This window comes from Tauraco erythrolophus, chromosome 2 (genome assembly GCF_009769465.1).
Source record: "Tauraco erythrolophus isolate bTauEry1 chromosome 2, bTauEry1.pri, whole genome shotgun sequence".
Taxonomy (NCBI): domain Eukaryota; kingdom Metazoa; phylum Chordata; class Aves; order Musophagiformes; family Musophagidae; genus Tauraco; species Tauraco erythrolophus.
Window position 1 is genome coordinate 131,742,123 of NC_141466.1, and position 22,935 is coordinate 131,765,057.

General features: G+C 41.3%; 1 protein-coding gene across 2 annotated transcripts in view; it reads left to right on the plus strand.

Moving 5' to 3' along the window:
- Nucleotides 1–1,142: 1,142 nt before the first annotated feature.
- Nucleotides 1,143–22,935, plus strand: part of PSME4 (proteasome activator subunit 4) — a 68,683-nt gene continuing 46,890 nt past the window's right edge. The window contains exons 1-11 of one of the 2 annotated variants that reach the window (XM_086631920.1): nucleotides 1,143–1,318; nucleotides 8,390–8,530; nucleotides 9,084–9,200; nucleotides 10,574–10,633; nucleotides 13,558–13,602; nucleotides 14,903–15,052; nucleotides 15,862–15,925; nucleotides 19,275–19,349; nucleotides 19,851–19,973; nucleotides 20,454–20,546; nucleotides 21,452–21,717. In XM_086631920.1, coding sequence (XP_086488046.1) covers nucleotides 1,143–1,318; nucleotides 8,390–8,530; nucleotides 9,084–9,200; nucleotides 10,574–10,633; nucleotides 13,558–13,602; nucleotides 14,903–15,052; nucleotides 15,862–15,925; nucleotides 19,275–19,349; nucleotides 19,851–19,973; nucleotides 20,454–20,546; nucleotides 21,452–21,717 — 1,310 coding nt within the window. The remainder of the gene's footprint in view (nucleotides 1,319–8,389; nucleotides 8,531–9,083; nucleotides 9,201–10,573; nucleotides 10,634–13,557; nucleotides 13,603–14,902; nucleotides 15,053–15,861; nucleotides 15,926–19,274; nucleotides 19,350–19,850; nucleotides 19,974–20,453; nucleotides 20,547–21,451; nucleotides 21,718–22,935) is intronic. The other variant, XM_086631921.1, reaches the window with a different exon arrangement.

Genomic DNA, 22,935 nt, shown 5'->3' on the forward strand with positions numbered 1-22,935 from the left:
TGCCCATGGCAGGGGGGTTGGAACTGGATGATCTTTGAGGTCCCTTCCAACCCAACCCATTCCATGATTCTATGATAATATCTGAGCATTATGGCCTTTGCTTATCATACTTGGGTTTTCCGTGGCGTTTCTCTTCTTAATGTGCTTCAGCACTTAGTTAGTCATCTGTCTTTTCAAAAAAAAAAAAAAATTAAGCAGAGCTAGTTTGAGCATAAAGATCAGAAAACAGGATTTGCCCTTGTCAGTAGCTTTAAATCTAATCAGTTTGCAGCTGTTGTGTAGTCACAATGTAATTCTTGAGGGGAAATTCAATTAACAGTTATATTTAGGAGACAGCTGGAGATAACAGCTACCAGTACCGCTCGCGCCGTTATCGCGCAAGCTTTATCCTACACCCACAGCCCAGTGGCAGGACTGGGCACCACCGAGCTCCGCTTTACCCACTAGCGTTATTATTTCAAATAAGCCTCTTAGCCACGCAATCTGCTGCCAAACTCCGTGACTAATTACCTCCATCACCAAGTCCATCCCCGCTTCGCACGACAGTAAAATTTTTTGGGGGGTGCACGCCCGCGTTCGATTCATTTCTGAAGTTCTGCTCTTGGCGACAGCTGGAAGGTGAATGGTTTTATTCCGACTTACGCGTTCGGATGGCGGCAGCTTTACAAAACAAAACAAAAACACTAAAAAAAGGCTTTTTAATAAACCGCAAAGCCACGGAACGCGAACGCTGAACTCGAGCGGGAGTTTCGGCCTCCGCACCGCCTTCCCCATCCCGGTGCCTACACGGGCAGCTCCGCGGCTGCGGCCGCCCTTTCCCCGCTCAGCTCCCCGGGGCCCGTCGGCGGCACCGGGGGGCACGGGCAGCGGCTCCCCCGCGTTCCCCCCTCCCGTCGGGAAAACGGCTCTCGCCGCCGCGGCGCGAGCAGGAAGGCGCCGTTTGCTGGAAACGGGCGGGCCGGGGGCGGGGGCCGCCGCTCCGCGCTGCCCTCAGCCCCCGCCTCCCGCCTCCCGCCGCGCCGGAAGTGCGCGGGGCGGAGCGGGCGGGTAGTCGCTGCCCCGCCGGCAGTTGCCCGGTGTGTCGTCACGGTGCGCCGCTGCGGGGACCGCCGCCGGGGGCCGGGGCCGGGGCTGGGGCGGCCATGGCGGCGCCGGCGCCGCAGAAGGAGATCGTCTACAACAAGCTGTTGCCCTACGGCGAGCGCCTGGAGGCCGAGGCCGCCCGCTTCCTGGCGCAGATCAAAGGCAACCTGGCGCGGGCCGTGCAGCTCCAGGAGCTGTGGCCCGGCGGGCTCTTCTGGACCAGGAAGCTCTCGACGTGAGTGCCCGGAACGCCCCTTCCCCCTTCCCCGGGGGCGCCTGGCGCTCCGTCCCCGCCGGGGCGGGCGGCGTGGCGGTGTCGCTCCTGCGGTTCGGGCGCCGGGGCGAAGCCGGGGCGCCGGGCCCGTCCTTTCCCCGCGGGGCCGCCCCGGGGGAGCGCGTTGGCTTCGTAACGGTTCCTCCCTGCGCCGCTTAGAGCCGAGCGGGTTCCTCCGCTCCGCCCCCGCCCCGCTCCGCTCGGCCCGGCCACAGCGGCGGTGCGGGCCGCCGTCGAGGGGCCGCCCTGCGCCCGCGGAGCCCGGGCAGCTCCGCCGGGCAGCGCTGGGGCCGGCTGCCCGCGCCGCCCCGGGGCCGGCTGCCCGCGCCGCCCCGCCGGTGCCCGGGCGTCAGCCCGTGCCTTGCACAAGGCCCGCCGGTACTTCGGCGTGGGAAACGGGGATAAAGGTGTTTTCGCTTCCGAGAGCTCGCCTGCCGTCTGTGAAACTTTCCGAATTTTGCCAGTCGAGCCCTTGAAGCTTTGTTTGGGTTCTTTTTCGTGCGCGCTTGGCCACCTGTTTCACCTCCTGCCTTTTTAAGTTGTGCCAGGTACTGTCTCCACGTTAACTTGTGCTGCGGGAACACGAAGGCTTCCTCAGGACGGGCCGTTTGTTCCCTCGGTGCTGGCAGGATGGAATTCTGGCTTCGTGCTGTGTAAGCACCGCTGGTGCCCTTGATATCCTGCCTGTGCTGTGGCACGGTGTGGTTTTTGGTGCTGTTGGCTCTGCTGTGCGTGCTGGCAACGTGGTTTCAGTGCAGACGGTGGTTTCACAGGTAGCACTGAGTAGAATATAGATTCCTCTTAGTGAATTTTACAAAGCATGCGTATCCCTTTTTCTGAATAGACACTATTTTGGACACCCTGGCACTGAAAATGGCATCATATGACAGTGACTCCTGTAGCTTCAATCAGTAAACCATGTTTCTGTGGATGTTTATCATGTTTTTTTGCGGATCGCTCTGTGTACCGTTATAAAAGACGTTTCCCACGTGCTAGAAATTACAAAATGTGTGTGTTTTGTACAATTTTGAGATCTCACTTACAATTTTCCTCCTTACCTAAGTAGCTTTTTTTTACATTAATTGCGAATTTATATATATTTGGCAGTCAAAGCTGCTTGATACGTATGTATTGAAATGTAAGCGTCTTTATATTTGCCAAGAGGCATTCTTAGATAGAATTACACTGATGGTTGCAGAATGACTCACGTGTTTGCGTTGTGTGACAGTTTGAACCTGCTTGGAACCAGTTCAATACTGTTTCCCTTCCTGCCCCCCCCCCCCAGCCATCTGCTAGCTCATCCTGATTTCAGTGGTACCTGTTGCCTTTGTCCCTGTGGTAGAACTTCATATACTGATCGAGTTGAAATCAACTGTAGCAGTTCCTACTACGAGAAAGATGGGCATTTGCTGAATAGGCTGAATGTGGCAAAGAAGTCCTTTGAAAATGTGCAGGGTTGTTATTAGAATCACCCTGTTGCTCACTGTGTAAATTGCAATTACTGTTACCAGTTTAGGCTTCAGGGCAGTGAATTTAGCCTGTTGAGAACCGTTGCTGTGCTGCTTTATGAATCACAGAAAGGTCGGGAGGCTCCAATTTGTGGTTTTCCACCTACTCTTTGAAGTTTGAATGGATTGTGTGTGTTTGCAACTTGTCTGATGCCTGTTAGTCCCAAGGTTTCTTTGTGGCATATGATATACAGTAAGACTAAATAGGTTTGGATGTAGGCAGGGAAGGAAACGGTGGGCTTGGTTTAAAAATAAGCTGGTGTGTTTAACGTGAAAGATGTATGATCACTGCTTAGCTGTGTTGCAAATGTCTGAATTATAAAAGCCGGTATTCTCGCAATATTCTGTGAAATCATTTATAATTCAGAACTGTGGCTGACATGTCTTTAATCTATTTATTGAACAGATACAGATGTTAATACAAACACTATGTAAAATAATATGTTAAATGAGTAAAGAAAAAAACTGCATGCAGATTATATTCTGGCATAGTTACACCTCCTCAGGTACTCACAACTTTGTACAACCTGTGCAAACCCTATGAAGAATGAAAGTGAAACTGAAATCTTTTTGTGAATTAAAAATCTGAGTGTCAGTTACTATATCATGATGACAGCTGAACCTGAGATCTCGTGTTTCTTATGTTCTCAACAGCTGAAAACATGACTTGCACATAGTTATCTTAAGAGCAGCTGTTTCAGCTGTCTGATGTCACGAACTGAGTTACGGGGGGAAAAAACCCAAAATTGGATTTTACCACATATAATGTGTGTAAGCTGATTTGCATAATTATGCGTAATTTTCAGTGACGCAAACTGGTTCGTTGGTTGGGATGCATGTGGGGAGTGTGGTGAGAGAACTTTCTCTCCTGTGAAGACAGGAATAATGCAGTTGCTTAAGTAGCTTATGACTTAGTGGGAAGACTTCTGCAAGTGGAACTGCTTGCCTCAGAGACTGGCATTTCAGTCTGTCATCATTCTCCCAAGGTTCCTCCAACTTTGACTGCTAAAATCCATCTCATAAAATGCTAATCCGGTGGTGAAAGCAGAAGCCTGGCTCTCACTCTCCGCACGTATAACTCGCTACAGCGCCTGGGAAAAAGCAGGTTGCATCAAAATCCTCTGCTTAAATAGACTTGCATCACACTTTTATGGTCTCTAGATCAAAAATAGGCTGCTGTTTCAATTTTTCCCTCTTTTGTGTTTTACATAGAAACGTTGTGTGTAGATTTTTTTTTTTTTAAAACATAGCCTGTAAATGAGCATATTGGTATAATATGGACATTTAATAGTTACTGTACATGTAGCTGGCTCTGAAGCCTGGAAAACACAAATGTCTGTCTGTGCTTTCTGCTTCTGCAGGCGAGGGTAGAGTTTCTGGATCCGAGGGACACAGTTTCTGTTCCTGACAATGTTTTATGTGCTCGTCAGGTACAGGCTTATTACAAAATGACCTTTAACCGCCTTGCTGTAAGGTGTGGAACAAAACATCTCGGCTGTTTTGCGTTAGAATGACAGGGCACAAAGTTACAGTGAGGATGAAAAACTCTCAGTGGGACTTTGCTGAAGTGTTTTCATCACTATTGCATATAAATCTTGTTTTGCATCTATTTCCCTCGCATCTTTGACAGAAAAGTGTAAGCTTTCCTTTTGGATGCATAGGGGATGTGTGTCTATACTGTTTACATGTACATGAGATTTAAACAGTCTTATTGAGCATGATCCATTGTTTTTCATAACATTTTTCAAAAACTGAGTTTTAGACCAGTCATAATCCTGTCCTGTGCGTTAGAAAATGAAAATAGGTAGCTAGGAATTTAGGAGAGTGCTCTATTCAGCTTCGTCAGTGAAGGCAGTTTTTAACTGTGGCAGAGCAGCCAGCTTTCTAGGGCACTTCAGGATGCCCACTTGATACGATCATATGTTTCCTAAAAATAGGTCTGTTGTAGTTTGTGGGGTGAGAGACTGGATACCTAATGCTTTTAGAATAGGGAATTGGATTTTCGGTTCCATTTCTTTTTTTTTTTTTTTTTGGTAGTCTCCAGAGACCCTGTACTTTGTACAGAAAGGATGGAGCTGCAAACAGAATTTTCGCTTCCCCATCATGTTTTTTAGATTGGGTGGTTGGGGTTTTGGGGGTGTTTTCTCTCCACGTTGCTGAACTCCAGATCAGAACCCAATGGGCCATTTGTTTATCGTTTTTGCAGTTGACTGGTAGAGGTTGAGACCTCACAAAACCTTTGATGGTTTCCTTAAAGGAGAAGTCAAAAGGGCAGCAGAATTAAGATTCGAAGAATCATTTCAATGTAGTGTTACCTGCCTTCATATAAGTAGTCTTATTTTTTGGTTCTACAGCCATTTATTTCCAGAATTATTTTTTCCCCAATAACCCAATAAATAATTAATTTTTCTTATCCTAAGAGCCACCATTTATGTGATGAACATAGATCTGTGTGATTAGTCCCTAGGCATCCTTCAGAATTCGTTAAGTTCTGCCTATATTATTTTATTTATTAATGGCAACATCTCATTCTTTGTGAGAGGATATTGTGAAAATATTCCAGTTCCCTTCTATTGGATTTTGCTCAATTAATCTTGAGGAAAAGATGATTAGCCCCTTTCTAGAAGTAATTATTTTCTGTCATTGTCTTAATGCACAGCTGGATTAAGACAAATAATTGATGGTTTTAAAATCCGCCTCCCCCACCTGCATAAAGAAGCTGTAAACATGAGAAAATTTGGCATCTAGTTCTGCTTCTTGAGCATAGTGACATCTCTGTTCAGTATGTTCCTGTGTATTTTACTCCTTCTTCTGTTTCTTAATTAAACAGCATTTTGTACAATAGAGCTGCTGTTAGCAAATGTCAGGAAAGATAACCAGCCAAACGTTTTATTTTTGGTTATATATAGCAACACTGACAGATTAATTGGATCTCTTGCGTAGTGTTTCTTTGTAGTTAAAACTTACTTTTCAGGCTTCTGCAGTTTGTTTTTTTTTAATCATACGTGAAGAAACGAAATCAGTATTCTTCGTTACTTCATACCTAGTATTAGGGGAGTGGAGAAGTACATGCAAGTGCATATGACTGAAGGATAATGAAGTGGAAGTTATTGAAGGTTCAACTTGATTTCAGAGCCCTCTGTTCCACAGTGAAATGAGGCCTTGGTGCTGCTGTGTAACTGGTCTTCTCCTTCCCAGATGTGCACAAACACTCTTGTAGGCAAACTCCTCTAAACTTTGGTCGTTGCATCAAACACTGTCTGTATTAAACAGTAAGCGAAGACTGAGGGATACAGCTACGTGGGAGTGATGGGACTGTGGCTGCTCATGTCTCTCATGATCACATAAAATGCCTCTGATTTGCCTGTTAAGTCTAGCAGGCTGTTTTCAAGGCATGTGTTTTTCCTTTGAGAGTCTGGGAATAGCTCTTATGTCTGCTTATGAAATGTTTGTGTTCTCCTGATTATTACCCCAGTTATCTTGAAAAAGCTTCCAGACTTTCACATTGGGTTCTTCCCATACAGTGTATGAGCAATAGAAGGTAAAATATTGCAACTGAAAAAAGTATGATTAAGTTATATACTGTTAGCCCTCATCAAGTGTCACCGTTTATTTTCTGGGGATTCATTTTGCATGTCCATGTGAAAAGTGTAGGTGTTCAGCTGTTGATGGTGTAATTCTATAGGTAGATAGTGTTTCTGGCCAATCCAGATAATTTAGGTTCCTGTGGTAGTGGAGTGGGCTAATCCTGTATTTTGTTTTGTTTCCTTCTGTATTTGAAATGAGCAAAACACATTGAGCATTAGTGAAAGTAGTGCCCGTCAAATGTAAAAACGCCCCTTTGAAATCGATGGGAAAAGGAAAAGGGAAGTGGAAAAAAGCACTATAGAGTTGGTTGGTTGTTTTTATTCTTTTTTTCCTTTTTTCCTGAGAGCTAGTGATTATTGGTTTGCCAGAGCCCAGCAGATGTTCCACTGTGTCTTCAAAGGAAAAATATCTTGCGAGGAAAGAGCAAGGGGTCTTGGTATATGTATGTTTAAGAAAACTAACTCCTTTTGGTAGGATTACTAGCTGTGGGTGATCCTGAAAGTTCAGAGATAATTTTGTTTTAAATTGAATGTGGGGAAGTAGGAAAAAAGTACTCAAGCAGTTGAGTCCGAATCCCGTGTGCTCTGGTGTCACTGTGTGAAGGGTGATTTTCTTAAGGGATCTGAATTTTACTTCTCAAGCAATCAGTTCTCCCACTGGCAGTTCTGTGAGTAATAAAAGTTTACAGAGGAGTATGAAGCGTTTGAAACTAAACCAGATAGAACATGAAACTCCTCAGTATTGCAGGAATCAATTTCAGAAACCAAATTCAGGAATGAAGACAGTTTGTTTTCATGGTCAGATGAGTAACTGCTGATGTTTGCCCCTTGAAAATTACCTGGCCTCTGTTACTTTCAAGGAGGAGTCCTTCGGAGATATTTCGTTCCTAATCTTTTCACGTGGTGGCTCCAGAGTAGGGTTCTGCAATGTGTGCTGCCCTGCCTGCCGAATGAGCAATGTGAGATCTGGCATTCTTCACGCCACCAGGACAAGCCGTGGTGCTCCACTGGTGTGTATTTAGCAGCAAAGCAATCCAGTGTCTGCTAAATCTTGAACAGAAACAATGAACGGGCTTCTCAAAAAAAGTGTAATTAAAATTAAAAATTACTAATGCAGCGTATTATAAGGTTTCTCATGAATCTTTAATTAGTTGGAGCAGTAATAACGACCGTGCTTCCCAGGTGAGCAGGAATGTGTAGTTATGTGACACAAAATGCTGCACTGGAACCTCCTATAGGTTTTGCTGGTGTAGAATATCTTGGAAGGCTTTAAACGTGTTTCTTTTTTCAGTCTCAACTTGGAAACTGCAAGCACCTCTTCCAGAGTTAGTCTCGATGGATCTACACTTTAAGATAGTAAATACAAGGGATAGTGGTGGTGGGACACACCACCAGCAAAGCTCAGTGTCTAAATCAGTTGTGTGGCCTTACTGGAAGCTATTGGGTTTGGACTGGACTTGGTACTTTATATTTTATTAGCTGCTGGATTGTGTCCTGTCCCCTTCTTGAAGTGCCCCAGCTGGAAACAATCAGGTATAATAAGGCTGCTTGTGACAGTTGTTGTGTTTGGTTTTTTTTTTAAAGACAAATGAATACATGAGGATATGGAAATACTAAATTTCATGACTAGCACGTTTTGAGCTGAGGTGAAAGAATGTGATCCTTGTTTTTATGGTGTCTGGTGTGAGCATGAAGTGACACTATTTGTAGAATCTTGGAAGACTGTAAACTGTATTTGGTCATTCTTTTTCTTTCTGCAGTTAGTTTGTTGTCAGTCTTCTGTTGCTATGGGTCTTGAGGTTCTTATGTGTTGGACTCGTGAACTAGGTTTTACTTTTGTTTCATTAAAGAGCAAGTTGAATGAAGTCTGGCTTAGGTCTTAGCTAAAATGGAGCTGTTGAAAAATATTGCTGACTCACGTTGTGCTTTGTTTGTAGATACATCCGATTATACGGGAGAAAGTTCAGCAGAGAAGATCATGTGCTTTTTATCAAGTTGTTGTACGAGTTGGTAACGATTCCAAAGCTGGAGATCAGCATGATGCAAGGATTTGCACGCCTGTTGATAAACCTGTTAAAGTAAGTGCAGGTTTCTGCTGACTACTGAAACTTTTCGTCTCCAAGTAGTTGATCACTTCACTTGCTCCACGTTTTTACACGCTTCAGCGTAATCGTGTGTGCTGCTGCAGGTTGCTTCACTTCATCTCCCCTGTGCAGATGATGTTGGATAAAAGGATTCTCATTACGTGAACACCTTGCCCCTTTCAAAGCTTTAGGAGTGGTATTGAAAGTGAAAGAGTGTCAGGTTTTTTTCCCCCTTATTAGGAAAAGAAAACATCTCGGGGAGACAAGTGTGAAGATGGAATCTCAAATAGGGAGATGAAGAATCCGTCTCACAATTCGATAGTGTTTGTTTCACTTAGTCAGACTTTTCCTGAAGATCTTGACAGCTTCTGTGCGTGCAGAAATGCTGGAAGTGGCAAGCCGGTTTCCTGCCTGACCTTCCTGCAGTTCGTGCCCAGTGCTGGAGATAAGCATAGTTTGGAGCAGGGATCTGGGGTATTTTGATGTGCAGTGTGTTGATGTAAATGTTTAATCCTGAAGTGCTCTTTGTTGTTTTTTTTTCTATTAGGAAAAAAGAACTGCTTTCCAGGGATGATTTAGAGTTACCATGGAGACCACTCTATGAAATGTTGGAAAGGATATTGTACTCCAAAACAGAACATCTTGGATTAAATTGGTTTCCCAAGTAAGTTTGCATTTTAAAATATTTGATAGGCTATAAGTACCTGTAATGCTTGAAAATACTTTGTGATTCGTTTTTAATATCTGGGATTTGATACACAGTAAATATTTTGCTTGTGTTTTCCTGCAGTATATTTCAGTAATTGCATGCAAGACTGTACTAAATCATGTATATCCTTCTGCCAGTGAATTGTTTTTGTTAGGGTGTTTCTCTCTCTTTGAGTGTGATTCATTTCTAAATATGCTGGAACAGGGGGCTTCAACTCATTTTAGGATGATAACCCACAGTTTAACAGATTTAATGTTAAATTTTTAATGATATTCAAGTTAAATGTCTGCTATTTTATAACATAATAAGGGTTAAAAAAATTAAAATACTGCTTAAATATAAAATGGTTCCTAAAGTAATCATTCCCAGTATCTGTAATCTAGGTCTAAATCAGTATGCACACAAAGAAAAGTGAAGTACCTTCTGTAGAAAATGCAAACATACATATGTATATGTATTCAAAGTGATTATATGATATAGACAAATAATTTTTTTCCCAGTTAAGAATTTTTAAAATGTTCTACTGATTTTAAAAGTGAAAACTTGTTTTCTTTGCTGTCTTTACGCTGCCAATCCCTCTCCATCTGTCAAATTTCCCAAATTACAATTTTCCTGATAATTCCGATCAGAGAAGGTCCTGCTCTGTAAATTACAGATTATAAAAGATATTACATGGATAGCTCATTATGTTTGTTTAAATTGAGACTTCATGTAAAGAAATGCAGGTGAAAATACTTAATTGGCTTAAAAAAAAAAAAAAAATATTTTCTGTCCAGGGATATTGAAGTGCCACTACTGATTCCTTTTACTGAGTGGAAGATGCTGTTGCTGATAAGTGACATGAACAGAAAATACATGTAGCCTTGTACCTTGTTATGGAACATTTCATGCCGAATTTCTTTCATGGCTACGTAGCTGGAAGAATAATTTTGCTAAACTGCATTATTTTGCCAGTTGTAGATAATACTGGTTAGCGAAACTGCGTACTTTGCTGGGTGGGGATGTTGTCTAGTCACTTCTCATTTACTGTGTGAGAAACTGGAATGGTGGGGAGGGGACTTTTCCAAGAGGGGAAAGAAGGCTGAGCTGGGAGGAGGATGTCAGTTGTGATGGTGTGTCTGAAGCATTGAGCTTTTATTAGCTGTTAGGTATCAGGCACTCCATCTTAATATGCAGTGCGATTTGTTCTCATACGGTGTTTTTTCCTTTTTGTGAAGTCCATTTTGAGGGGTGTCTTTTTGGTGGAAGTCGAGAGATTTTTAAAAGCTGAGTTGATTTGATTTATAGCTGTTAATTTAACTACTGTTTATTTTTTTTTTTACATTCAGTTCATATCGACCAGGCTTGTCTTCACCTAAAACATTTGTGCTTAATGTATTACATAGGTGGTAAGAACAACTTTTTGTTTTGTTCAGCTCTGGCCGATGCGTAATCTTCTGCATGTTCTGTTGGACTGTAACACTTGTCACACAGGTGTAACTTTCTGCATAAATAATTGTATTGAAAAAACAATTTTAACATGACACCACTGTGTATGAGAATGTCGCACTGTATGGAAACCTTTCTAATGGGGGAACAAGGCAGCGTGTGTGAAGTGGCTGATAAGTGGCTATATGCTAACTAATTTAACCAGCATATATATTTCGAGGGTCAAATGAAAGATAATTTTTACGTTTGAGTAACTGCTGTGTCTGAGTATGGACAAAATCAGCATCGGCGTAGGAGTGCATGTTGCTAAGTAAGTGTACCTTACTATTAAAAACGATGAAATCATGGAAAGTGCTTTGGCAGTGAGGTCATAGGTTCTGGAAAATACACCCAGCAACAACCTTGTAGCCGTGAGTTGTGAGACGAAGTCCCTGTATCGGAAGAGTTTGCTGTGAATTTTTGCAGTGAAAACAGCATCGGGAGGTTTGGGGGGTGTATATGAAGTCAGAAAACTGGTAGAAGTGGAAGTGGAATTGCAGTGGTTTTTGCTTTGTTTGGGATTTTTTTAGGAAGAAATTTTTAGCTGTACGAACCCAATGAGGGATTGATGTTTGGCTCATCATAGTCAGAAATTTGCTAAAATAATTTGTGAAGCTGTAGCTAGTTGCTCTTCTCATTGTCTTCATTTAAGCTCTTGTAGTAGTGTCCACTGCAGGGCTAGAATTTCACTTAAGGCCTGAATCTGTCCTGAAAAACTGAAAATTGTGCTTTTACTGCTTTTTGATAATGCAAGAATCAACAGTGCCAGTTTATGTATTAATTAACTGAAACATGTTTCTCTTTGAGAATGCAGGGGAAAAACAAACAAACAAACAGATTTACAAATTAATCCAGTCGTATACTTTGGAAAAGAAGAAAATAATCATGTAGTGCCAAAATGATGGCCAGTGATAGGGGTTAGTAGTTGTGTTGGGTGTTTTTTAATATATCCGTGTGGCAAGACATAATAAAACTTGGGGTCTCTCGTTCTCCCCAGCTACATTGTCCTGTCCTTTTCTGACTGGTAGCCATCAAACAGGGATCTCACAAGGTATCTTCTGCAGCTGGTCTGTAGTTTAACTGTATCTTAGGTGGAGTTTTTCTCCTGTACAAAATTGCTGCTGTTTCTTTCTTTCTAGCTTCCATTCCAAACTTGTGATCAGAAGATAGACTGGAAGGGATGTCCCCTCCTTTCTCCTTTACTCCGTAACAAATGCTGAGATGTGACCAAAACTTGTGAACTTGAAAGTCTTGTTGATCTCTGGCATCAGTGTTTTGTGAAATTCCTCTGTCCTTCAGATTCTCCTTAGGAATTGTTTACTTCAGCGGAGTGTGATAGTACGGGGACAGCTTTTTTGTTTGTTTTGTCACACAAACATTTTTCCTGTTAATCTTTAATGCTCTTAAGGAATGTTGCTGGCTTATGCTTTATTTATCTACTCTTGGAACAACTGTTACTTATTTCCTAACTCTTTCAAGAACAGTGTTCACTTTAACCCAGAATCTTCATGAGCTTCTTGCACAGTTTGATCTTATTTTTCTTTAATGAGTGGTTGACCATTCCTCTTCAAATTTTAGAGACTGTCAGTCAGCACAAAATTCTCATTCTGGGAGATGTCATGGATTTACTTTGTCACTGTTGCATAGAATGTCCAGAATTTTGCATCTTCTAGAGCGCTGCTTGAACTGAAGGAGTGTTTTGAGGCCTGGGTGGGCTTTTGTTGGCTTGCAGTGAATGTTGAGGTGTTGAAGGGAAATAGTGTTTTGTCCATTTTATATTCCTCCTGGCTTGTATGGGATCAGTTTATTTTGTGTAGGACTAGGGAGAGTGTGCATGCTTAGTAGTTGTGTGTCTCTATTAATTGACCTAAACTGATCTTTGGTAAAATTCTAAAGATGATACATTTGCATCATCTTTTTCTCATTAAAGTAGCATTTCTGTATGTTAGGGTTTTTATGATGAACTAAAGGATGCAATTTTTCTTTTAAGAGTCGGAAGGTACATCTAAAAGATATAGGAAGTTCTTCAGGGAATGTGTTGTTGTTTTTTTTTTTTTTTTTTCAGAAATGCAATTTAGTCTTGAGCTCATCTTGTAATAAACAGAAGATTTGAAGAACGTGACACTTTACTACCTTTATGGTTCCATTGTCCAGTCACTCTCTCCGCCTCCCTTTTATTGTTTGAGTTTATTCTGAGGTTTAGTCTTTAAGTGGTTTGATGGCATCCTGTGACAATTCATGTTAAAGTGATTTCTCGGATAAGTTTCCTTGCTATGGATGAAAACATCTTTACAATCTGATGTTAATTGTGAGGGGAGCTAATGAAATAACCATTGGTTTGCAGATAGTTCACTTCTCTTTCTTAGAACCAGTGGACAAAAACCAAACCCAGATTGAAAAGGACAGATGCAGTATTTGGAGTCTAATAATAACAACTTTCTGAAGTCTGTTGCCTTTATTTATCTTACAAATATTTATGAAGTCAATAAATCCATCTTTTTCTGGTTTTGTTTTCTACTTCCCCTGAGAAGTTACCTTGCTCTGCTGGTTATTCATGGATAAAATGCACGATATTGTAATAAATGATAATTCTTCACTTTGCTTAAATGCAATAAATACTAGAGAGGTATATGAGAAGGAGAACCAGGAGTTTAGCAGAGCAATTTTAATCATTATGATTAGGTCTGTGTAGAAAACGATTAGCTACTGCATGTTCACAGAAGACATCTAATTGCATCAACGTTATCTTAAGCTCTCGAGGGAAAGTCAGCAAATGGTGTTTTGTTTTATGCTGTCATTGAAATTTGATAATACACTACCCCTAATGTTCCTTTTCTTGTTTCAGTTCTGTAGAAAGTGTTCTGAAAACACTTGTGAAGAGCTGCAGACCGTAAGTGTTTGATTTTTCTGTTTTAAGCCTCTATCTTTAATATTATTTAAAAAGGGGAAAGAAAAATGTTTAAAAAAACCCAAAACCCTCCTACTAGTCATTCCTTGGCTGATGTTGTCCCAACTTGTCTAAGCAGCTTGAGGTGGAGGGTAGAGGCTCTTCTGCTTTACCGTGTTACAAATGATCAATACCTCAGGCTTGTAGGTTGCTTGAAATGAAAACCAAACAGCAGGCATGTTTGGTGGTGTAATGTTTAAACAAAGTATTAAGGTTTGAGGTTTTTTCCTTTTCAACAGCCTTGTTTGAAAATCTGTTAATAGTTAGATAAGCTGGGGTTATCACTAGCTGAGGCCACCCTTGCTTTTGATCTCTTACATTCACTGGGAATGTGTGTGCCTGAACCAGTCTTGCTCTCTGCTCTGGATGACTTTATTAGCAGCTTAAGACACTCAGCCCTGCAGGGACTAGACTTGTTCTCCATATTTACTGTTCCTATGGCCGTGTGTAGTTGTCGTCTGCTTTCCTGGGAGCAGTTGGTTTGTACAGTGCTGTTACTCCATTGAGCATTCCTGTAGGAGATGCTGTTCTAAACACGTACTGTTAGTATGGGGAGCGTAAGGATAAAACAGCCTTACGCTTTTCCCAAATAAAAATCTTGTTTTCAGTGTTGATTTTGCTGGTATCCCTTATAAAGATGAAGGTCACTGAAGCAGAGTGTTTCAAAAATGAAAATGTGATATTTGTCTCTTGGAAATTCTGACTTAAGGTTGGGACTCTGATAACGTTACTTCCAGTTGGCCCCATATCATCTGGAATAATTATTTTGTATAAACAGTTGTATCTGGTATGCATTTTGAATACTGTATTGCATGGATATTTAGTTTCTTTTAAAAGAAATTCTTGTAATGTTCCAATAAATACTCCTTGTTCCTTAAGTAATCCTTTTTTTTGTTTTGTAATATTGCATCAAATGTGAATAGTAGTGTTTGGTTTTGACCAGCCTTCACACTGAAATGGTTTTGCTTTGTACAAAATCTTTTCTGGTTCTGCAAGACAAGAATCTTGTTACATTTGTGGTCTTAAAATGATGCACCACGATGTCCCTGATCTTAACCGTGTGTTTTGTGAAGGTTAAGTGGAGTTGAGGACTGCCTGTCTATTGCCCTTGGGTACATGGTCTTACTGTAAAACTAAGATTCCTGACAAATTAATAGGTAGTTCTAAATGTATTTTTAAAAGACCCAAACTTTAAAGCCAAGTCTGCATGTGTCTGATGGCTTTCTTGTTTTCTTGTTTGCAGGTATTTTCCAGAAGACGCCACTGCAGAGATGCTGGATGAGTGGAGACCCTTAATGTGTCCATTTGATGTTACCATGCAAAAGGCTATTACCTACTTTGAACTGTTTCTGCCTACTACTCTTCCTCCTGAACTTCACCAGAAAGGTTTCAAGTAAGTGTAACTGGATGTCTGTTGGTACAGCATTCTGTTGCAAATGCAAGCAGTTTTCTTTTACAGGGTGACTTGAAGTCGACCAGCAAAATGAATGGTGGCTTTTAACAGCATTTTTGGAAGGAGTTCAAGACAGAAATTCTGTCAGCATCCTTCTTTTACAAAAGTAATCTGGGGAGGTCTTAGTACCTGTTCTCTAATGAGCTTTCTCTACTCTCAAGTGAAGCACATGATATACAACAAAGCAAATTAAATTTAGTGCGTGTGTACTTAGACTGGTTAGGTTAAAAGTACATTTGTGATACAGGGTTAGTGAAAATTTCAAGGAAAGTAGTGGATGTCGTTTATAAAAGTGAATTTAAGTAACAGAGTGGTATGGAGGGTTTGCACCCTTGGCTTCAGATGAATTCAGAAGAGAAGGGCAACTTTTAGATTTTAAGGTAGAGGGGAATGAAGTGTGATTCATTTTCGTCTGTTTTACCTGTGTTGGGATAGCAATACGTAATGAAATGGCAAAGCCCAAGTAGATAAGGAAACTCCTGAAACACGTGTGTGAAAGGAGGACATCAGAAAAGAAAAGAGGAGGAGAGATAACAGGATCAAGGACTGAAACTCAGGATCAGAGTTGGGGGTAGAGAGGATACTGTGGGAGACAGTGATACAGCCATGTCCATGTTGATCCCTGTTTTTGTTAGATGAGTTGAAGGACAGGTGAGTTTCTGAGACCACATGGCAAAGTGAGGGATAAATGTCCAGTGAAGGAACTGCTTCCACAACAGTAAAATTACTTGGATTCTCTTCTCTTGCAGGCTTTGGTTTGATGAATTTATAGGCCTTTGGGTGTCAGTTCAAAATCTTCCCCAATGGGAAGGGGTAAGTATTTACTTTTTACCTACACTAGAAAAAAATCCATTTAAATATTCCTACAACATGCTTGCAAGGCATTGGAGTCAGTGATATAATTGATATTTTCTTGGAAATAATAATGCCTTACAATTCTGTAAAGTCCCATCTTTGTATCTTACCACATCCTTCATGATCCCTAATTCTGAGTAGTAATGCTTTGCCTCGACTGCGGTGAGCTGTTGTCATTTTTTTTTTAATTACAGTAAAGAACCTGGACTGCCCTTGGCCAAAAATATCATTGAGCTATGTCTTTCAAGGAAAATAGTCCACCATTTACCTGTCTGCCTTTTTTGTGTATCTTAAATGACTAGATACAGGCTTGGGAAGTAAAATAAAATCTCGTTCTTGAGACAGCCCCACCAGTAGCTTAGGTGCTGCTGTTGTCAGCAGACCTGTGCCTTGGCTTCACTGCAGGGAAACTTGGCCTCTTACCAGATTTTTTCCACATTCAGTGTGAACATAAGCTCCTTGACCATCTGGCTCCTTTTCCTAATCTCCTGCCTATGTACACAAGGAGGACTTGTCAGTGTCTTTGGAGAAACCTGATTTCCAAACCACTGTTGAATCCTACCTTTGTAGCACATTCTTTTTCTGGGGGTTTCCGTGTGGAAAGGCTGTGTGTAGGTCTCTCTGGTTCGAGTTATGTTTCATCACAAATAAAGGAAGGCAGTCTTTGTTCCAACAGTTGACAGTTGTCCAGATTTGGAAAGGGGTGATTGCCAAAGTTTTATTTGAGATTGTCTGTAGACGTTTTTGCATCTTTCTGATGGCTATCCAAAAAATCACGGTTTTGGCTGCTCTTTCTGCCAGAAAGATGACAGCCTGCACTTTAATATCATGATTTGGTTTGTCTCTGTCAAACGGTTTAACAAATAATCGTCAACGTTCTTTCATAAGTTATCTCTGATGTTTTTTTATCCTCTTCCACTGTATTCTGACAGTTCCCTCAGAAAGCCCAAACAATTTTATTTTTTCCCTAAAGCTTTCACTTCTTGTTTCCTTTGCTGTCTTGTCCACTTCTTAAGGGCAGGCCTGTTCATTTCATCAAGCTTGGATGCAGATCATCAGGCATATGGGTTCTGACTGCACAATCCAATTTAAGCCTCTGTGCGCTTCAAGGTTTTCCTCAGCTTGCTTTGGCAGGAGTTAGACTTGCTGTTTGAAGGGGAGTTATGGAATCAGTTTCCTTTGTGCATGATATTTCAGATTGGATATTAGAAAAAAAATTTTTACCGTGAGAGTTGTAGAACACTGGAACAGGTTGCCCAGAGAGGTGGTGGATGCTCCATCCCTGGAGACGTTCAAGGCCAGGTTGGACGAGGCCCTGAGCAACCTGATCTAGTTGGAGATATCCCTGTTCCTTGCAGGGGGGTTGGACTAGATGACCTTGGAAGGTCCCTTCCAGCCCTAACCATTCTATGATTCTATGATAAGGGTTTTTTCCAGTGGGTGTTTCCTAGTGTCAAACAAAAAAGGTAGATCATTTAGGGAAATGTAACGCTTGTCTTCAGGCTGTGTCAGATGTGACTGTCCAGAATTGAGTTTGTGGGTTTTCCAAAGCTATGTCCTGCAAACTGAGAGATGAACTGTTCTTCTGTGAATATCTGTCTCTGAATTAGGCAGGATTATTTGAGTCCCACCCCTTTGGCCTTTGGCTTCGCCATAGCTTCAAGAAGGCTCTTGGAGACCTGATAGTTATTTCCCTATTTGGACAAGCTCATAAAAGGAGTGTTGGTGGATTATTTGCTTTCTCATGGTCAGGATATGTGAGTGAGACTTCATCTCCTTTTTTGTTTAGTCCTGATAACTCTGTTTCCTGAGGACATCTTTCAGTTCCCTTTTGGACTCATGAGACTGTCTTCTGGTGATGGAGTATCTAATTCTTCATAGATCATCACATACTGCCATCCCATCTGACAGCTAGTGCCTGTGACCTTCACAGGCCACAGATGTGTACAAACCAAAGCTTACACAGGTGACAGCCATCAGCACATGCAAATGCACTTTTAAGTAGATGGATCCTGTAGAAGCTAAATAGTCCTTCAAGATGTGTTGAATTTTCTTCAACGTCTATATATAGACACTATTTTAAGCCAGTATCCACATTGAGCTCACTTGAGAGAGCTCTACTGGTGAGGAAGCACCATGAGATGAATTGCCAGTCGTAAGCGCTCGTTAAGCTGCTCCAGCTTAGAGTTACTGTGGAACGTGGGCATGGCATGTCACTGATCAGAGTTACCACGACCCAGGACCATGCGTTGGCAGCCAGAGCAGACAGCACAGGGCCCTTTGCTTTGCCAGAAAGTGGTTTGTCTTTGACAATCTACTTATTCTCTTCCCAAGCCTCTTATCTTCTGTAGAGCCTCCCTCTCATTCTTGCAAAGAGGGTTACTAATGTGTGCGTTGGTAGAGTCGCGTTCTTCATAACGTTCCTTAGAACGTTCTCCAGTAACCGATTCAAGTAGTCCTCTGTGCAAAGGCTGTGAAGGTAGGTAGCAGGTTTCTCTTAGAGAAGTCAATGAAATTGCCAAACTAGAGCCTGTTCTGAGATCTTTGCTTTGTTGTGAAATGTTTCTTCTAATTATCACCTGGAATTTGTTCCAAACCTTCGCTGCAGAAGTGCATTGTCTGCTACGCCCACTTGATAGTAGTGTCAAGTAGTGGTAGTGGTGTCTGAAGGACTCCGAAGGTTAGTACAGGTCTTTGTGTAAGCTACTACCAGGAGTCTTCTGCTCTGTGGAAGCTGTTTAAAAAGGGGGAAGAGGCTCAAAGCTACTCAAAAGAGGAAAATATATTTCTTAGCAAAAGCTGAAGTCTTTGACATCACACAGCTCACGTATAAGTTTGTCTGTTGTTCATCTGGTGTTCTTCAGAGTTGTCCTAACAATAAAGGGTTGAGAATTAAAATGGTAGTGAATGCATTCTGCCTTTCATGTTAATTCACAGAGCATGGGGCAAGGGAGAGGGCGAGCATGCATTCTAAAAGTACCATTAGTAAGTCTTTACATTTAAAGAAAATAATTTGAAGAGATAGGGGTGTGTATTCTGACTGGCTGCATCTCCCAGAACTTAATTGACAGCTACTTGCTTTGTAACTGCTCAGATGAGCAACGAGTTGGACTCCCGAAGGTAGGAATTGGGATGCAGTATGAAATAATGGTATTAGTGGCTTCAGACAGTGAAATCTCCCTTTACAAGTGCTTGAGTGGCATGAGTAGATTTTATCTTGCATCTGTGACGTAGATTGAGGCATTTGTGCATCTTTTATTATAAATATATTCTAATGAATATTTCCTTCTCTTATGGTTGTTTTCAGCATCTAGTAAATCTTTTTGCTCGCTTGGCTACTGACAACATTGGGTACATAGACTGGGATCCATATGTACCAAAGGTAACATTTCTCATTTTATGAAATGGTTTTGTTTACTTTGAGATAAGTCTTCAGTGTAACTGTGCTAAGAATAATTCGTATTCCCTCTATGGGTCTTACACTGCAGTGGCCTAGTTTTTCAAATGAGGTGCATTCACGTAAAGACCTAAGTTTAACTTTGGAAGTTTGAGCCATCCTTTTATGACAGACAGCATTGGAAGTCGTCGGTGTTATCACCGGACTCCAACGGAACCGAAGCCCCTGGTATACACTGTACAAGTACTGTCTGATTGTGTAACAACCTCCTGTTCCTGTGGAGATGGCCTTTAGTGATGATCTTGTGATAAATACTGTATATGACCTTTGAATCTTCCAGCTTATGGATTTTTTTTTTTTAAAGATGTTATATTGTTAAAAGAAGCCAAAACCACCAGACACCTTTTGATTAGAAAATAAATTTATGCCAGTTTTATGGAATAATTTAATAAATTAATTTTGCCAATGGCTTTTTCTTTTTTTCAGATTTTTACCCGAATTCTGAGGAGTTTAAATCTTCCAGTGGGAAGCAATCAAGTTCTTGTTCCAAGATTCTTAACAAATGCTTATGACGTAGGACATGCAGTAATGTGGATCACAGCCATGATGGTTAGTAACTTTTCCATAAAGTGAAACAAAAACGAATCCAAAGCTTTGAGCAAGTCTTTTTTTTTTTTTTTTTAAATTAATCTTTGTTCTGTTTAGCTGACTGCAGAAGCATGTTTTTAGGCTATCTTTTGCCCAAGGTTTAACTCCGTTTGAAATGTGGATGGAAAAGTTTATTTCACAACTGCTGTTGGTGGCATTCAGGAAACAAACAGCCAACTACAAGTGCCACTGTGGATACACGCTTGGGACCTGCTCAACAATTGAATTAATCTTTTAGGATGAACCTCATCAGATGAGAGGGAGACAACTTGCTGCTTAGTGCTGAGCTGAGGGTGGGGAAGGGAGGGAATTTGCTGGTGTGATTTGATGCTTTGAGGTATTGCTGTGATGAGAGTGCTCGCTTGTACCTCGTGCTACTGCATCACCTGTTCATTTTAACTTACTCTGTGTAATAAAGTTCCGTGTTTTACTTTCTTACAGGGTGGACCAAGTAAACTAGTGCAGAAGCACTTGTCTGGATTGTTCAATAGCATTGCCTCTTTTTACCATCCTTCAAATAATGGGCGCTGGCTGGTGAGTTTTTTACATGTCAAGGCAATAACTGGCTTTAATTTTGACAGTCATACCTGTCAAATCAAGCATGTTGATAGATGCACTATGCACTCCCACAGCCAGATTGTCTGTTGGTTGTATAATATTTTGAGGCTTAAATTTTCAAGATACATGATTGATTGTACTGTCATTCAAATAATAATTTATTCTCATGTCAGGACCACAGCTAATGGCAGTATTCTTCCCATGTGCAGCTTCGAAGTCCAAAACCAGACACCTAGTTCATATATAGCTAGGAAAAAGAAGTCAGCACTTTAAGGACTGTGATAACACAACATCAGTATTACCTGTGTGACGTAGCTTTTGTATTACAGACCTTCTATCTCCAAATTAGCAAAACTCAGTTTTCATTAACCAAAGCAAAAAAGTTTTTTAATGCATGTCTAGTTTGATGAAGCATTTCTTTCTGATGGTGTAGCTAGGGGAATCTTCTGCTAGGGAATGTGAAAATCTCCCTGTGATAGCTGGTAGAAAGTACAGATTAAAATAGCAAGACTGGTCAAAGCAGTGCTAAAGGAGCTGACTTGTTCTAGAATAGGAAATTTGCTTACAAGTGAACATGTAGAGAATGCTTCCAAAGATGTCCTTATTACTGGTAAGTAATCTTGATTATATCCTTTGTATGTAGCTTTCATTATTTTTTAAAATCATAAAGCATAGTGCTGGCAACATAATTGTTAATATTTTGGGAACTGAAGTTTAATGATAAATGGTGAACATGGCATTTTAGAGCTCTTCCAAGTTTTCTTTTCTTGCAGTTGTGTAATTTCAAGACACTACTAGCTTATTAATTGTCTGTTACACATTTAGCAGCTCAGATTCTGCTACTACCAAGTAACTGAATAGCATTTCTTGTGTTTCAACAGAACAAACTGATGAAACTACTTCAGAGGTTGCCCAGTGGTGTTGTCAGAAGGCTGCATCGCGAGCGCTACAAGAAAATGACTTGGTTAACTCCTGTGCCTGATAGTCATAAACTCACTGATCAGGATGTTACTGACTTTGTAGAATGCATTATTCAACCTGTTCTTCTGGCTATGTTTAGTAAAACTGGAAGCCTGGAGGCTGCCCAAGCCCTGCAGAACCTTGCACTGATGCGTCCTGAATTAGTAATTCCACCTGTACTTGAGAAGTAAGTTCTGCTGAGTCATTACAACTGGCATGTTCCCTTCCCAACAAATAAATATGCAAAGCATTCATATTGCATGATAAGCAATTTCCTGGCTGCAAATGAATGCTTGCAGTGAGAGGAGCTGCTAATACACACCCCCAAGCAATCACCTGAGTCAGGACAGGGATTGAGGGAGGACTTTGGTTTTTAGTTTAATTTCTTTGTTTGGTTTGGTTTTTTAGTGCAGTGTGGGGTAGTCCTCAGGGGTTTGCGTTTCTGTTAGCCTTTTCTATCAGATAGTGGGTGGATCCAGGTGAAAAAGCAACTTTATACCCTTTATTCACGAGCCACCTTATGCCTTCTCACTAGCTTTCAGTTGGGCCAAATATAAATGATGGTGTTGTGCGTTTGTGTAGTAAAGAGCATAAGTTTTATATTTATGTTTTGTGTCAGCATGTGGCAGTTACAGGTTGTTTAAAATTACCGTTATGGCTTCTGACTTCATAAGCAAATCACTAAAGTATGAGTCCATGTAAAATACTGTTTGTACTATTACTAATACCTTGATGCCTGAAATTCCAAAAGCAAAACGTAACTCCTTCCTGCCTCAATGAAAAGCTTTCTTCCTAGTCCCTGTCCCCGTTCCCTGTCCTACACAGTCTTTTGTACTTCAACAGCTCATATTGTCAAAACAGTGGAGAGATCAGTTTGTCTTGAGGAGCCCTTCCTGACTCCACCGTTTGTAAAAACTTGATAATCATCTGCCCTTACAGGAAAGCATTCCAAGCATAACAGTTCTAAGACAGGCAGCAATGGATGCCCGTATTGGGTATGACTGCTCTTTCTGTTTTGAGAGTGGGCTGAAAGTCTGCTCAGTAGTTCAAACTATCACTGGTATGTTTGCCTTGGCTGCAGTTCCCAGTCCGTTTGGTTGAGTAGACGTAGGTCCTTTGTGCTTTGAATGACATAGGGCAAGGGTAGCACTGTGGCTCGTTTGAACTGTAGGCTGTTGATAACAAACTGCGTAGCACTTCCTACTGTTAAAGTACTTACTCTGATTTTTAAATATTTTTTTTCATACTAACGGAGCAAATTTTAGTGAAAAAGGTCCTTTAATGTAACATTAAATAATATATCCTGTGTCTATCTAGAGGCAATCAAGGCAAGTTCTCATGCTTGCCACAAGAACCTTATGCTTTTGAGTGTCCTGCTTGCATTAGCTTGAAGTTCAAACAGGAA